Below are 15,267 nucleotides of genomic sequence, written 5' to 3'. Positions count from 1 at the left end.
ACACACACACACACACACACACTTACATTGCTCACTCTGTCAGACGGCTATTTTCTCACCCTAATAAAAGTCATTCATCTCTGGGTTATAAACAAAAATAAGAGTCCCCCCGCCCTCCTTCCCTCAGATCCATTACTCTGGCCTTAACATAAATAGCAACACCAGCTCCCTCTTTATTTATGAATGTAAATATACGATTTTATTAAAATAAATATAAACATGACAGGGGGGCGGCACGGTGGCGCAGCAGGTAGTGTCGCAGTCACACAGCTCCAGGGGCCTGGAGGTTGTGGGTTCGATTCCCGCTCCGGATGACTGTCTGTGAGGAGTTGGTGTGTTCTCCCCGTGTCTGCGTGGGTTTCCTCTGGGTGCTCCGGTTTCCTCCCACAGTCCAAAAACACACGTCGCAGGTGGATTGGCGACTCGAAAGTATCCGTAGGTGTGAATGTGTGTGTGTCTGTGTGTGTCTGTGTTGCCCTGTGAAGGACTGGCGTCCCCTCCAGGGTGTTTTCCCGCCTTGCGCCCGATGATTCCAGGTAGGCTCTGGACCCCCCGCGACCCTAAAATTGGATACGCGGTTACAGATAATGGATGGATAATGGATAAACATGACAGGGGTCTGGGGCATGGGACGATGTCTCAGTGCTGACCTTCCACCTCCACATCTCCCAGACAATGTGGGCTGCTGTTAGATAACAGACCAGAACTGGGCACCTAGCATTCTCCTGCAAACATGTTGAGTCCAGTTCTGATCACACAGCCGCTCCTGTGGACGGTTTCACACACACACACACACACTTATGACCCCATACTATTATGTGATCTCTGGTCTGTTCGTTCTCTCTCTCTCTCTCTCTCTCTCTCTCGTTCTCTCTCTCTCTCTCTCTTGTGGGCTTGTTTAATTGATGAGGTTATTAATAGCGTGTGGTGGGGTATGTTATTTATTCATTAGTTTTAAAGAGTTAAACACCTGTAAAGGCTTCAGCAGCTCTGAACACCTTTCGCAGAGGATTACAAACAAACACAAACAACAACGAGCACTGCTTTACCAGAGAAAAAATCTCGAGGAGGAGCCTCCAGGGCGTAAGGATACCCTGAGAGAGAGAGAGAGAGAGAGAGAGAGAGAGAGAGAGAGAGAAAATAGAGAGAGAGACATGTGAATACAGCCCAAGTGGCAATGATAAGGGGTCCAAGCATTTTTGAACAGCTTCATAAGTTCTGTATAAAGAAAAATAATAAAACTTAAAGAAAAATACCCCAAAAAGACAGACAGAGATAAGCAACAAAGGTAAAGATACAAAAAAGACAAAGAGAATGTGCAAGAATAAAATAAGTGGGCAGGAAACAAGAGAGGGATGAACAAAGATAGAGAAGGAAAAAGAGGGGGGAGAATAAGAAAGAAAACAATAAAAATGAAAAGGAAGATTTAATGAAAGAGTAGGAACAACACAGGAAAGAAAGAAGAGCAACTGCGGAAGGAGAGAGAGAGAGAAAGAGAGAGAGAGAATGAGAGAGAGAACACTCCTACGCATTGTCGACTGTGAGAGAACATTATAAACAAACATTTGTCATTAATGAAGCTGTTCAGCCAGCGCACACACACACACACAGTCCTGATGTTCTGAACAATGTGTGAGAACATCGCGTAAAGAGGACATCCACCTTTAAAGACCATCTAAATAAATCCTGATTACAGTCATGTCCCTGCCGTATTGTAATTTACTCTGTTAGACTAATCTGGCCCCACAGGCTATGCTGCTGTATGTAGTATGCTGCTCCATCCAGTAACTGTTGTGGCTGAGTGCAACCAAATCTTCACAGCAATGATCCAACATCTCCTGTACAGTTTTCCCGGACGAGCAGAAACTGTTAATGCAGCAGAGACAGGGCAAAGGTCCTGGTAACACCCTTCAGATACAGAAGAAGTTTGTACTAGCAAGTGTCCACACATTTCATCCTTCAGTGGACACAGGGCGCTCTCCAAAGGACCACAGCTGACCAAAGAACTGGAACCAAAGAACAATCTGTTCTTCAGTAGGAACCGTGATGGTGTCTGTGGATGAGTCGAGATAAAGAAGCTCCAGAAAGAGCTCAGAACCTCAAATAAAGGGTAATGTATAAAAATAAATAAAAGGAAATAAAAACAGAAAAGTGATCCATCTGTGTGTTTCAGCGTGACTTGTGCTGGCTACTTTTCTCCACTATCCTTACTGTTCTGGATCTCAGCAGACGACTCAGAACTCTGCATCATTTCCACGTGTGTATCACACCTCACTCTGATCTGACCGCGCTGTAAACAGTGGATTAACCATGACTCTGTCCTGACTCTATCTGTTTTCTCTGGCACTGGTGCTGAATTCAGACATAGACCGCTGAAGACGTATCACTGGTTCCCATCAAAACGGGTGGAAACACAGGGGGCTGAATCACTGGGGAGAACCAAGGTTCCAACTCCTGAGCAGAAGCGGTTCTAGAACCAAATTTCTTTTAGTGGAAAAGGGCAGAGCAGAGCAGCTCTGGGGTCAGATGCAGACGACCAACACATGCTCTACCTGTACACCTGCTGAAACAGAGAGAAAACCCAAGTGTGAGAGAGTAAAGAGAGTGCACTAGAGAGTATTGGAGTGTGTGTGTGTGTGTGTGTGAGAGAGAGAGAGAGAGAGAGAGAGAGAGAGAGAGAGATAGAGAGAGGACGTCAGAGGATGAATGATAAAAGCAAAATAGAGAGTGTGAGAGAGAGAAATAGTAAAGAGAGAAAGAGTGCACGAGAGAGGAGAGAGTGCTAAAACGAGAGAGAAAGAGAAGGCAAAGTGAGCGCGCATATGAGTGAGAGAGCATCAGAGAGAGTGAGATAAAGAGAGAGCGAGACTCTAATGAAGTCAGGCTACAGTAGAGCGATGACATCAGCAGCTGGTGTCACAGCATCATCTGTTTAGAGAAGCACTGTCGCCATGACAACAGACCTGTCCGTGGCACCGGGCGAGCGAGGAGGAAGAGGAGTGACGGGGCTTAGACATGTAGCTGGACGCCTGCATCCAAATGACGCCCCCTGCTGGACGTCCATGTCCACCTCACAGCAGGAGATCAGCATGGCACTGGGTGTCTACAAACTTTTGGCAACATGACCATCTCATCGGCCGGTGTTTTGAGGAGTACAGAAGTCCTCAAGGTAACCATTCCTCAGCTGTAGCCCCCCGAGGACCCTCTTACATCTCACACACATCTGAGAGCTTAGTGCTCTCCTCCAAACGTGTTCAGCTCATCTGTCACTGTGGAGAGACCTGACGAGAAGCTGAACCGTGGAGATGAGGAAGGGGGACTACAGGGAGGAAAGCACACTGGGCTCGACAACCTGTAACCATGGCGACCTGCCACACACACACACACACACACACACACACACACAACCATCTTACATTCTCTCTCTCTCGCTCACACAATTTCATACAAGGCTACAGGGAGAGATTAAAGTACATCTCTGCCCCCTTTTGGTATTACGTTGACATCACACCTTCAGATGCATGAATATATTTGACGTCATGATCTGGTTCAAAAATAATATCTAATAAAGTATTATAATAAGAAACAAGACGTTTAAAGGGTTAATGTTTAGTTCATTCATTCTTTCACTCATTAATTCCCCTTTAAAAGTGCTGTTAAAGGGGATGAAAGAATGTCAAATACTTGGGAGTTTATTTTAATTAAATATCATTTAAAAAATAATAAAAAAAGGAAGAAATTAAAAAGAACCGAGTGGTCCGTACACAACTGTCCAAGCACAAAGGATGTGTCTGGACAGTCCCCTCAGTGCTGAACACTAAAGGAGCCGTTATACTGCCACCTAGTGACCTGCCCTGTCTGTGTGGGAGATCCTGTACTATACCTATGTTATGGCCATGAGAGGAACCCTCTCTAATCCCGGACTACAAAAGCCCTATCTGTGCTGTTTCTATTCTCCCAATCTGTAATACACAGTGACCAGCAGAGGGCGCAGTGCCCTGACTAAGCCCAGCGTTACTGTAATGGGTCTAGTACTTTTTACAAGGGCAGCTGTACAAATATTATTGGTAAAACAAAACATATAAACACATGGTGTGTAATGCACCTTTGAGGCTATGAGGCCTGTCGTCAGTCTGAGGGGCTGCAGAGACTGATGTAATGATTTTAGAAGCTTCTGATTGGTCAGATGTCAAAGCAGGAATTAACATCTGTACCTGGGGTCCTTTCGCTCTTGATCCAATGGGTAACTCAAAGTAAAAGACCTTCACAAGTTAAGTTCAAAAGACACCAAAGACAGCAACAGAGGAGCTGAGGAAGGAGCCGGAGCATCAGGTGCATCCATCCACCATGAAGAGCTACATCACCACAGCCCTACCCCAATGCTCCAGCCTGACGTTAGCACGTAATCACCAGCACAAAGACGTAGCCTTCTAGAGCGGTGTCCTTCAGACAGATGGAACTGACACTGAACTGTTTGGTCATAAATATCAGTGCAAATTTAGGAGGAAAAAGCATGAGGCTCTTAATGCAAACTGTGAATGCTTCTGAGTGAGTGTTCTCTGGTCAGATGACACCAGAACAACAGTGTGACAGTTAGCAGTGATCTGTTTGGAGGAAAAATGCCTTTAATCCAAGCTGTGAAGCATGGGGGAGGAAGTGTCATATTGTGGAGCTGGCTCTTTTTGCTGAGAATGATAACAGGGCACTTCAGAAAGAAGTCAAGAAGCGGGAGTATTTAGAAACACTAAAGCAACACCTCAAGGATTCTGTTAGAACGCTTGAAATGGGTCAGCGTTTGGTCTTTCAGCTGGACAATGACCCTAATGTAAGGATAACAAGGCGAGTGACCATCCTGAATTCCATTGAAAATGTGTGGAACTCCAAACCAGTGTTGGGAGAAACTTGTGCAAGGCTACACTATGTGCCTGATTGAAGTTGAGCAGTTAAAAAGCGCCATGCCCTTAGTGCTAAGTCTACTAAACCTGATAGAGTAAATAAAAACTGGAAATATAAGAGTCAGCGCTCTTATTATGAAATTAGATCTATGTGGAAACATCATACCCACCCCTAATTGAAACTTTCACACACTCTAAATATACAACAAGCACAGTCCAGATCTAAAGTGACCGGAGGACCATAAAGCGATTATCACAGAGTCAGTGGAGAAGTTTGACAGGAATTCCTGGGCTTTTTGTGGAATCTTGGGCTGCGTTCCAATCCACAGAACCATAAATCCCTGCTCCCTTCCATGTAAACATGTATTTAGTTTTTGTCCACGTTCAACTCCACGTTATTACAGCTTCCACTCCCTCCACGAGACCTGCGTTCAGTCGATCAAAGTGATCTGCATCTACTCTCTCCAGGGGCCAGGTCTGTCTGACATGACGTCAGGTCTGCCAGAGAAACAATGAGTATGAGCGATGTTTATGTCACTCCCCTTGATAAAGATAGTGCCTTTAGAGAACAGTGCGCATGTGTTCAGTCTATTCCCAGCCACCTTTCATTTCTCATCCCATGCAGGGGGCGTCCAAACCCAAACCAGGCATCCTTACTGAGAATCTGACACCGTGTTGTTAATGTTGCCACGGTCACGCCACGGTCAATCATTCTGCAATCTGACACGTCCTCACTTCAAGATTAACATGTTCACACGTTTAATAGTGAGTGGACAGGGCTTTAAAGGCTGCACTGAATGGGGGGTGGTCTCTACATTTCTCGAAGGTAGCACTGATATCTTCAGTCAGGTCACTGGTTCAAAATGAATGGGAAAACCCTTCAGACCAAATACAGCATGTGTTTGTTGTGAAAGGCCCACCATTCAATGAGCCAATCAGCTCGCGGGACAAGGTGTTACGGCAGTGTTGAGTTTGACCGGTGTGAACACTCACTTCTGCACTTGGCGCAGCGGCTCTTGTCGTACTCGAGGAGGTCCAGCGAGCGACTTCGCTCCACAACCAGACGCCTGAACGCCGCTTCCTCCCTCAGCCTCGCCGCTTCTTCTTTAGCGTATACACCCAGCTCCTGAGTGTACCGCCCATACATCTGTAACAGAGAGACAGAGGAGTTACACAATCGTCAACGTATAAATCTTCATCTTTCATCAGCACTTTGTTTGATCAGCTCTCTCTCTCTCTCTCTCTCTCATTTTAAGAGATGTGTGAGTGTAAAGCACCTTTAAAAAAGGATTAAAAAGGCATTCACTTGATGTCAACTTTACCAGTTTAAAACGTATTTGCAAATATTGGTTCTTTATGAAACCAAAAGTGGTACTTCTGGTATCACTTAAAGAACCTATTGTAGCTCCTTTATTATTAAGAATGTGCACCCAACACTTACCCCAACTTTACTGAATGTTATCACCATAAAATACAATGACGTACGCAGTGAGGACCTGCTTGTGGGATCCGCAAAGTGAGTGTGTAAGCAAATTTGGCCCCCACAATGTGATACTTTCCTGGCGCACATCTTCACACACACACCTAGTATAATCACTACTACAGAAAATCAGCAAACCAAATGTGGTGGCATCATGGCCCTAAGATCACGAGGCCCAAAGTCAAGTGTTGGGATATGAAAAGAGATATAAAGCTGAGGAACAGTGGAACTGTGTTCTCTGGAACGATGGCGCTCACTTTGAACCGGTCATTTTTAAAATTGTGTATTGTACGTACACACACACACACACACACACACACAGAGAGAGAAAAGGGTTGTTTTCTAAAAGTCCAAAGACAACTCCCACTTCCTGCAAATGACCATTTATCTACGTGATCAAGTTATAAAAACAGAGAGAGGGAGAGAGAGAGAGAGAATGAGGTAAGAGAGGGAGAGAGAGAGAGAGGAAAGAGAGTGTTTTTCTGCTGACTGAGGGAGTTGGTGTTTTTCAAGCCTTAATGATCTAAAGCACAGCCAAGAGAGCAAAGGTCAGAGGGCAATTATGATATTAGACCCCTCCCCAGCCCACCACACACACACACCAAGGCTCAAACAGGACCTAAAAAAATAAATAAATACATAAAAAAAAACACACACACAAAAAAAACCACGAATGTTGCCTTTATACAATCAGCCTGTTAGCAAAACTGGAATAATCAGAGAGAAGCATGCAAAGTGTGTGTGTGTGTGTGTCCTGTATCCGCTGTGGTAAGTGATAAATGATAGAGTTTAGTGTGTAGTCATGTTGTGAAAAAAAAATGTAAGTGTAGCCTCATCCAGGCTCAAGGACAAGATGAAACAGAAAGTGAATGGTCTATTTAGCCAATGGGGAGTGAGTAAAGAGGTTCATTTGCATATCAATAGTATCAATTTGCACATTTACGACTACATGTGTACATAACTAATCCTAAGAGAAGCAGAGATTCAATGGGAGATGATTCTGTGGTTGATTAATGATGCCGGGGAACATCCATTGGAATCATCTGAGCAATGCACTAAGACCAAAGCAGTAGTTCACCGCTATCTAGAACTGGAAAGCTAATGTATCAAGCGCTCCAACAAAACGAGATTCTCTCTGTCTCTCAGGGGGAAGAGAGAGAGAGAAAGAGAGATGAACAGAGAAAGAAAAGGGGTGAATGAGTGTGTAACTAGCTTTTAGCTTGTTAGCATTTTTCAAACCCTCAAAGCCGCCTCCAAAAATCACAGAGCCACATCAAGGTCTCCATTAACTCAAAGCATAAAGAAACAAGGATGGGAAAAGAGGAACATTTTCACAAATGAGTGTCTAAATCCGGATTGTGGGATTTGGGAATTTTAAAAGAGTCTGATGGGAACCTAGCGGAAAAACACAACACACACACGACCGGCTGAAAACCTATTATCAGGCCTCATATAGGCGCTTGAATCTGCGGGTCTGACTAAGATAATGGTTGCCAGATGATGCCAGTATTCCACAAAATGATATATAATCCTGTTATATATCATATAACTAACCCTCCAACCCTCAACCCCAACACTCAACCCCTACCCCAACTCCTACCCCAACCCTCAATCCAGACTCCTACACCAACCCTCAACCCCTAGCCTCAACCCAGACTCCTACCCCAACCCTCAACCCCTACCCCAACCATCAACCCCTACCCCAACTATCAACCGCTACCCCAACCTCCAATTCCTAACCCTACCCTCAACCCCTACCCCAACCATCAACCCCTACCCCTACCCTCAACCCCTAACCCTACCCTTACCCCAAAACCCCTACCCCAACACCTAACCCTACCCTCAACCCAGATTCCTACCCCAAACCCTCAACCCCTACCCCAACCCAGACTCCTACCCCAACCATCAACCCCTACCCAACCTCCAACTCCTACCCCAAACATCAACCCTTAACCCTACCCTCAACCCCAACCCCTAACCCTACCCTCAACCTCTACCCCTAACCCTACCCTCACCCCAAAACCCCTACCCCAACCCCTAACCCTACCCTCAACCCAGATTCCTACCCCAACCCAGACTCCTACCCCAACCATCAACCCCTACCCAACCTCCAACTCCTACCCCAAACATCAACCCCTAACCCTACCCTCAACCCCTACCCCAACCATCAACCCAGACTCCTACCCCAACCCTCAACCCCTAACCCTACCCTCAACCCCTACCCCTAACCCTACCCTCACCCCAAAACCCCTACCCCAACCCCTAACCCTACCCTCAACCCAGATTCCTACCCCAACCCAGACTCCTACCCCAACCATCAACCCCTACCCAAGCTCCAACTCCTACCCCAAACATCAACCCCTAACCCTACCCTCAACCCCTACCCCAACCATCAACCCAGACTCCTACCCCAACCCTCAACCCCTAACCCTACCCTCAACTCCTACCCTCAACCCGTACCCCAACCCTCAACCCAGACTCCTACCCCAACCCTCAACCCAGATTCCTACCTCAACCCCTACACCAACCCTCAACCCAGACTCCTACCCCAACCATCAACCCCTACCCTCACCCCTACCCCTACCCTCAACCCCTACCATCAACCCTCAACCCAGACTCCTACCCCAACAATCAACCCCTACCCCAACCCTCAACCCCTACCCCAACCCAGACTCCTACCCCAACAATCAACCCCTACCCTCAACCCCTACCCCAACCCTCAACCCCTACCCGTACTCCAACCCTCAACCCAGATTCCTACCCCAACCCTCAACCCAGATTCCTACCCCAACCCTCAACCCCTACCCGTACTCCAACCCTCAACCCAGATTCCTACCCCAACCCTCAACCCAGACTCCCACCCCAACCATCAACCCAGACTCCTATCCTCAACCCCTACGCCAACCCCTAACACTACCCTCAACCTCTACTCCAACCCTCAAACCCTACCACAACCCTCAATCCCTACCCCAAACCCCAGCCCCAACCCTCAACCCCAAACCCTACCCGTACTCCAACCCAGTTTCCTACCCCAACCCTCCACCCCTACCCCAACTCCTACCATCACAACCCATACCCCAACCATCAACCCAGACTCCTACCCCAACCCTCAACCTGTACCCCAACCCTCAACCCAGACTCCTACTCTAACCCCAACTCTCAACCCTCAAACCCAAGCGGCTTTAAAGCAATGCTAAGTATTATTTTCACTTTAAAATTACAGCTTCCAAATCATTGTAATGCTCCACTAAGCTGAAATGGAGAGAATAGGGTCTCTGTTGTTGATACTGTGACCTCAGCACTGCAGAAACTGCACTATGGACTTTTTGGAGGACAGAGGAAACCCCACCCCCCACAATATTTTAGGAGTGTGCTGTTAAATGGACTACAACACTCTGCAACTGTAGGGGGAAGTCCAGGAGCGAAAATACCAAATCTAACCTAGTGTTGTTTTAACACTAACTGGCTTACTGACTGCTGCTTTAAGTTTTATTGTACAGTGATTATCTGACAAGGTTTAGCTCAGACTTTAAACAACAGCAGGCTTCAGTCAGAAAGTGACCGCTGCTCAGTGGGAAATCCTGCTGACCACAGCCAGAGACAAGACAGGGGAAGTGGCACGGTCACCCCAAAGACAAACGGTGCACCATTCAGCTCAAACATCCTGCCGAGGACCTGGGTGTGTGTGTGTGTGCGTACGAGAGTGTAAAAAGCATAATGGTCCCATACAGTACTACACAAACAGCAGGCAGTGTTTTGGCCCAGAATCCAGTTGGCTGAGCTTTTATCTGGACTGTGTCCGAATGGTCAGGAACTGGGTTGGCAATTAACTGGACTGAGAGAGAGAGAGAGAGAGAGAGAGAGAGAGAGAGAGAGAGAGAGAGAGAGAGAAGAGTGGAGAGAGAGAGAGAGAGAAGAGTGGAGAGAGATATCAAAAAACAATCTGAAAAAAGGCAAGGACAGGACAAAAGTGAAGAGAGAAGGAATGAAAAAGAAGAGAAATCAACAAACAAAGAAAGAAAGAAAGCAGGTTAGAAAAGATAGAACGAAAGAAAGAAATGAATGTGGAGAAATAGAAGAAGTAATTAGGTTATAATGAGAAAACAGAGAGGGAAATGAAAGAAGAGTAAATACAAAGACAGTACGATAGAGAAAGAGAGAGAGGAGAGAAAAAGAGGAGTGAGAAAGAGAGGAGAGAGAATGAAAGAAGAGTGGAGAGAGACAAAAAAGAATTTGAAAAAGAGGCAAGTACAGTAAAAAAGAGAGGAAAAAAGACAGAGAGAGAGAGAGAGAAAAAGAAAGACAGAGAGAGAGCTGAAGTTTTCGCGCTCCCACTGTCTCCCGGGCCAACTGAGGCCCTCTGAGAGAGACAGAACAACAGAGGACTGGAACGGACAGAAGACGGACGAGGGCGGACAGATGGGACGTGAATGAACGGGGGGAGGAAGAAAGAGAGGGAGCAGACAGGAAAGAAATATTACAGCGTGGCGAGCAAGAAAGACGGGGATAAAAGAGAGAGAAAAAGAACTTGACAGAGGTGAAGGTGTCAGTCCCTCGTTCTTTTCTCTCGTTCTCTCACTCCTCCTCGCTCTGAAATTCAAATTCTTCTCACACGGCCAAATGAATTGGCCTACTGTTCTTACACACACACACACACACTCTCTCTCTCTCTCTCTCTCCCTTCTGGAGCTCACAGTAATCAAGAGAGTTGTTATACCATTTATGACCAGAGGGGCAGCAGTGCTTAATATATACAATAAAAACTGATGACGTCTCAAGTTCACATCAGGAATCCAAGACCCAAAAACAGCCTGTTTTAAATTGACTGTAATTGTGATGTCACATCCACTGCAGCAGGAAAGCCCTGCCCATTCAGCACACAGACAGAGAGAGAGAGAACTTTTCTCTCTCTCTCTCTCTCTCTCTCTCTCTCTCTCTCTCTCTCTCTCTCTCTCTCTCTCTCTCTCTCTCTCTCTCTCTCTCTCTCTCTCTCTCTCTCTCTCTCTCTCTCTCTCTCTCTCTCTCTCTCTCTCTCTCTCTCTCTCTCTCTCTCTCTCTCTCTCTCTCTCTCTCTCTGGTGAGTGGTACAGGACAGCATCTCCACAATAACCCTAATCAACAGCTGTGACAATAGTCTCTGTGTGTGTGTGTGTGTGTGTGTGTGTGTCTTTATGCACCCGTCTGAAGGTGCTCATTCCGTTGCATGGGATCCTTGATGCTGATCTTTACTCCTAAAAGATGATAATAAGATGTGCTCGTTTCAACTCTCAGGCCCCTTCCAAAGATAACAAACAAATAAATAAACAGTGCTTTGGAAACAATGACCCTCGTTTACACCTGTTTGATTATCAGGATTAAATACAGATGGAGATCATCCACGTATGAACAAAGGTGTAAACACAGCCACTTCAGCAAGGGGTCCGGGACTCGTTTAGACTGATGTTATGGAGGTGCATGTGCAATGAATAGTAGTCAAATTACACTGAATCCAAATTAAACGAGTCAATTTTACTGAGTCAAGTTAAATTGAATCCAATTAAAATGAGTCAAAGTGAACTGAATCCTGAGGAAACTTGAGACTTAAGGATTTAATGCTGTATAATAAAGGTCAAGGTGAGAGAGAGAGAGAGAAAGAGAGATATCCAATCATCTCTGAGACTCTCTCTGTGTGTGTGTGTGTGTGTGTGTGTGTTTAAAAGAAAAATGAGTTAAGGCTGTTAGCACAAGACACACACACACACACATATACAGAAGGATTATGTCCATTAACTTATTGTAGAAAAATGTCTTCAGCAAAAAAACAAAAGCCTCACTGTCCTCCATCCAGCGAAGATCAGCCCTGTGCTAGGGGGTCTTTATACCCCTCTGGTTAACACTTGGCATTGAGCATGGTGACCCCCACATGTCTGGACTCTTTATAATGTGACCAAGAGTTTGTAGACATCTGTCCATCCTTCTGAAAGGAGTGAGAACCAATAGGAACTGGGTCTCCCAGGTTCTTTTATTCTGAGAAGATTTTAAAGCAGATTTCGGAACATTTCTGTGGGAACACACAATGTGCTAAATATCCCACACACACACACAGAGAGAGAGAGAAAGAGAGAGAGAGAGAGAGAGAGAGAGATCTGCTATACCCATGAGGACTTCTAGTCCTCATAAATGTATAAAAACATGCCCCCCCCCCCAAGATTGTGTGGGGGTGTGTATGTGTGTATCTGTGAAATGTGGCGACATAACATATACTGTACTTCCATTAATTTCATGGAGACTTAATACTAACTTTTCACATGTATTACTAACTTAATGACACAATATGAAACATGGGGACCAGCTTGGGGTCCCCACAAGGAACACAGGCGCCCCACAATATGAGTGCTTTATATTCAGGGTAAACACACACACACCTGTGAATGACAGATTAACTCTATCATGTGAGAAAAGATTAGCCAAAACTGGTTTACACACACACTGCTTGTTTGTTTTGGTACAATGTCAGGACGTGGAGTCTTATGTGAAACATGTATTACGTGTTGGTCCATCACTCCAGAGAACACAGTTCCACTGCTCCACCGCCCAATGCTGGGTGTTTTAAACCCTTCTACAAGAAGTCTGGCTTTGGGCATATTACCTCAGGCTCGAGTGTGTCTTGTGTTTTTATTGGTCAGTTCTCTTTTGAAGAAATGACTGAGTTCACTGATATGAAAGGGGCATCTACAAAGTCTTGGACAGAAAAGTACAGAAATGAGAAGTGGGATTAAGTTTTCTAGGAAGTACAAAGTAAGATAATCTTATTACAGTTTGAAAGACAAGGGAAGAATATAAACTCCACGAGCCCCACAGCCGTGTTCTCCCCCTGTGTAAACAGCCCTGTTCAGAACGCCCGCTTTCAGCACCTGTTCCTTTAAATGATAATGAGCCGCTCGCTGTTCACCCCGACCCCGAGCGCACAGCAGTGAGGAGTGAGGAGCAGAAGCTCTGGTTTTTAGCTGTTTTTGGTCAGTTCTCTTTGTTTTCTGTTCTTACTCAGTGCTCTTATTTCTCCGCACTCATTGTGCCTGTTTTGCTGTCTTTGCACTCTCACATAAACCCGGGTCCAGCACTGTGATTGGACAGACTCATACGAGGGGGCGGGGCCATCCTAAAGTCTCCATGATTGATGTCAGAAGCGGAGCAGAATCAGGACGGCTCGTTTTATCCCGTGTTTTCTGACTTAGGCAGCACACAGAAATCTGACTGGGGGGTGTCTTGTTTCACAGTGTGTGGGTTGGAGGGCTCCAGATTCACATGCATTAAACAAGTGAGTCTTTCATAATAATTACATTACACTTTATATGGTTTTTAATGAGTTTGCTGAGTAACTAATCCAACACTGATCAGAACACACAGTCCCATAAATGTATGAAAACAAACAACTTTTGTGTTTGTGTGTGTCAAATAACAACACAGAGACATTACCAGTTCTGCTGATGTAAGAATATGCTTATCCATGAGATTGTTACTTGGCTTTACTGGCTATTTGTGTTTATAACCACACACACACACACACAGACACACTAAAGCCTTGCCTGACGCATGGTACAAGGCACTACACTTAGGTTCTGTAGAGTTGCCAGTTTTTCCCTGATCCACTAAATTCTGTAAAATCTGAGTTTTGCCTCTTTATACACACGCACACACAAAACAACTCAATCCCCAGCCACAATCTGGCAACCACGTGTATATCTGCACCAACCTGGCAACACATTTAAAGGTATTTGTGGTTGTTCTGAAGCATTATATTCCATATCTCATCAAATAATTGTCCAAAAATATCCCTCCCATGAATATATTTACAACAGAATACATGGCAACCTGCCAGTTTTAAAGCTTTCCTGGTAAATTAAAGCTTTCCCATAAATGGGACCCCTAACAGCCATGCAAGACGACCACATCTGTCCTCAGAGTCCATCCTTCCACTGTGAGAAGAGGGATTCTACACTGTGGGTCTGAAAAGACGTGCACCTGGGGAGAAGACTGAGTTTATTCCTATTCATTCCTTATATGGCTGCATGACTGAATCATGGGTGTGATGTCACAAAACCTGGCACATTTAGATACACTTGCTGGACATTTCAAAACACACACCTTAATATCAATGTATTGCCAAATTGTGGCTGGGATTTCAGTTGTGTGTGTGTGTGTGTGTGTGTGTGTGTGTAAATAAACTATATCCCCAATCAAATACTTGTCATAACAGGAGGAGGAAAAATGCATTTGGGCCCTTTAAATGGACTCACTAGTAAACAAACTGAAATCTGAAAATTCTAAAGAAGAAAAGAGTTTAATAAAAGAGAGCTCTGTTGACTGGGAGTTAATAACTGAGACAAGTATCAGCGGGATTCACACAGAAAACAACAGCCTAACAGCTGCAGTCTTCTCGTAATATAACACTATCACTCTTTCTCAGTGTTTCTCTCTCTCTTGCTCTCTCTCTCTCTCTCTCTCTCTCTCTCTCTCTCTCTCACACACACACACAGGATTCCCACACTTCTAAAGATGTGCAGCAGTTCCTCTTGCTGCATCCTTGACTACAACTCCCCCACACTAATTCGTTTTTGAGACCATGCTCTATAAATACTTCAACTCCCACAATCCCTTGTACTCTCATGTGTGGATCTCTACTTACTGTGTATTTTAGTGCTGTATAAGCAGGGCTTCATCAAGTGCTGGGCGATATGATCACAAATCAATATCACGATCAGCTGAACATTTTACCTCAGTTACTATTGATGAAGGATTATTTGATGTTGTTTGCCTCATAGTTCACTGACGAGGCTTGTGTTGTGAACACGCTCCAGTATTAAAGGTGAGATATGTGTTTCTAATGTTGCTGGGAGCTCAGTCTCTATGTCT

At 45.2% G+C, this 15,267-nt stretch overlaps 1 protein-coding gene across 2 annotated transcripts in view; it reads right to left on the bottom strand.

Annotated features, from left to right (window-relative positions):
• clcn2c (chloride channel 2c) overlaps positions 1 to 15,267 on the bottom strand; it is an 85,484-nt gene that overhangs the window by 47,371 nt on the left and 22,846 nt on the right. The window contains exons 2-3 of one of the 2 annotated variants that reach the window (XM_066666520.1): positions 5,889 to 6,042; positions 1,050 to 1,094 (exon numbers count right to left, since the gene is read on the bottom strand). In XM_066666520.1, the coding sequence (XP_066522617.1) occupies positions 1,050 to 1,094; positions 5,889 to 6,042 (199 nt within the window). The remainder of the gene's footprint in view (positions 1 to 1,049; positions 1,095 to 5,888; positions 6,043 to 15,267) is intronic. The other variant, XM_066666530.1, reaches the window with a different exon arrangement.

The sequence above is a fragment of the Hoplias malabaricus genome, chromosome 1 (assembly GCF_029633855.1).
Source record: "Hoplias malabaricus isolate fHopMal1 chromosome 1, fHopMal1.hap1, whole genome shotgun sequence".
In the NCBI taxonomy this organism is placed as follows: domain Eukaryota; kingdom Metazoa; phylum Chordata; class Actinopteri; order Characiformes; family Erythrinidae; genus Hoplias; species Hoplias malabaricus.
This window is presented reverse-complemented; position numbering and strand designations above follow the sequence as displayed.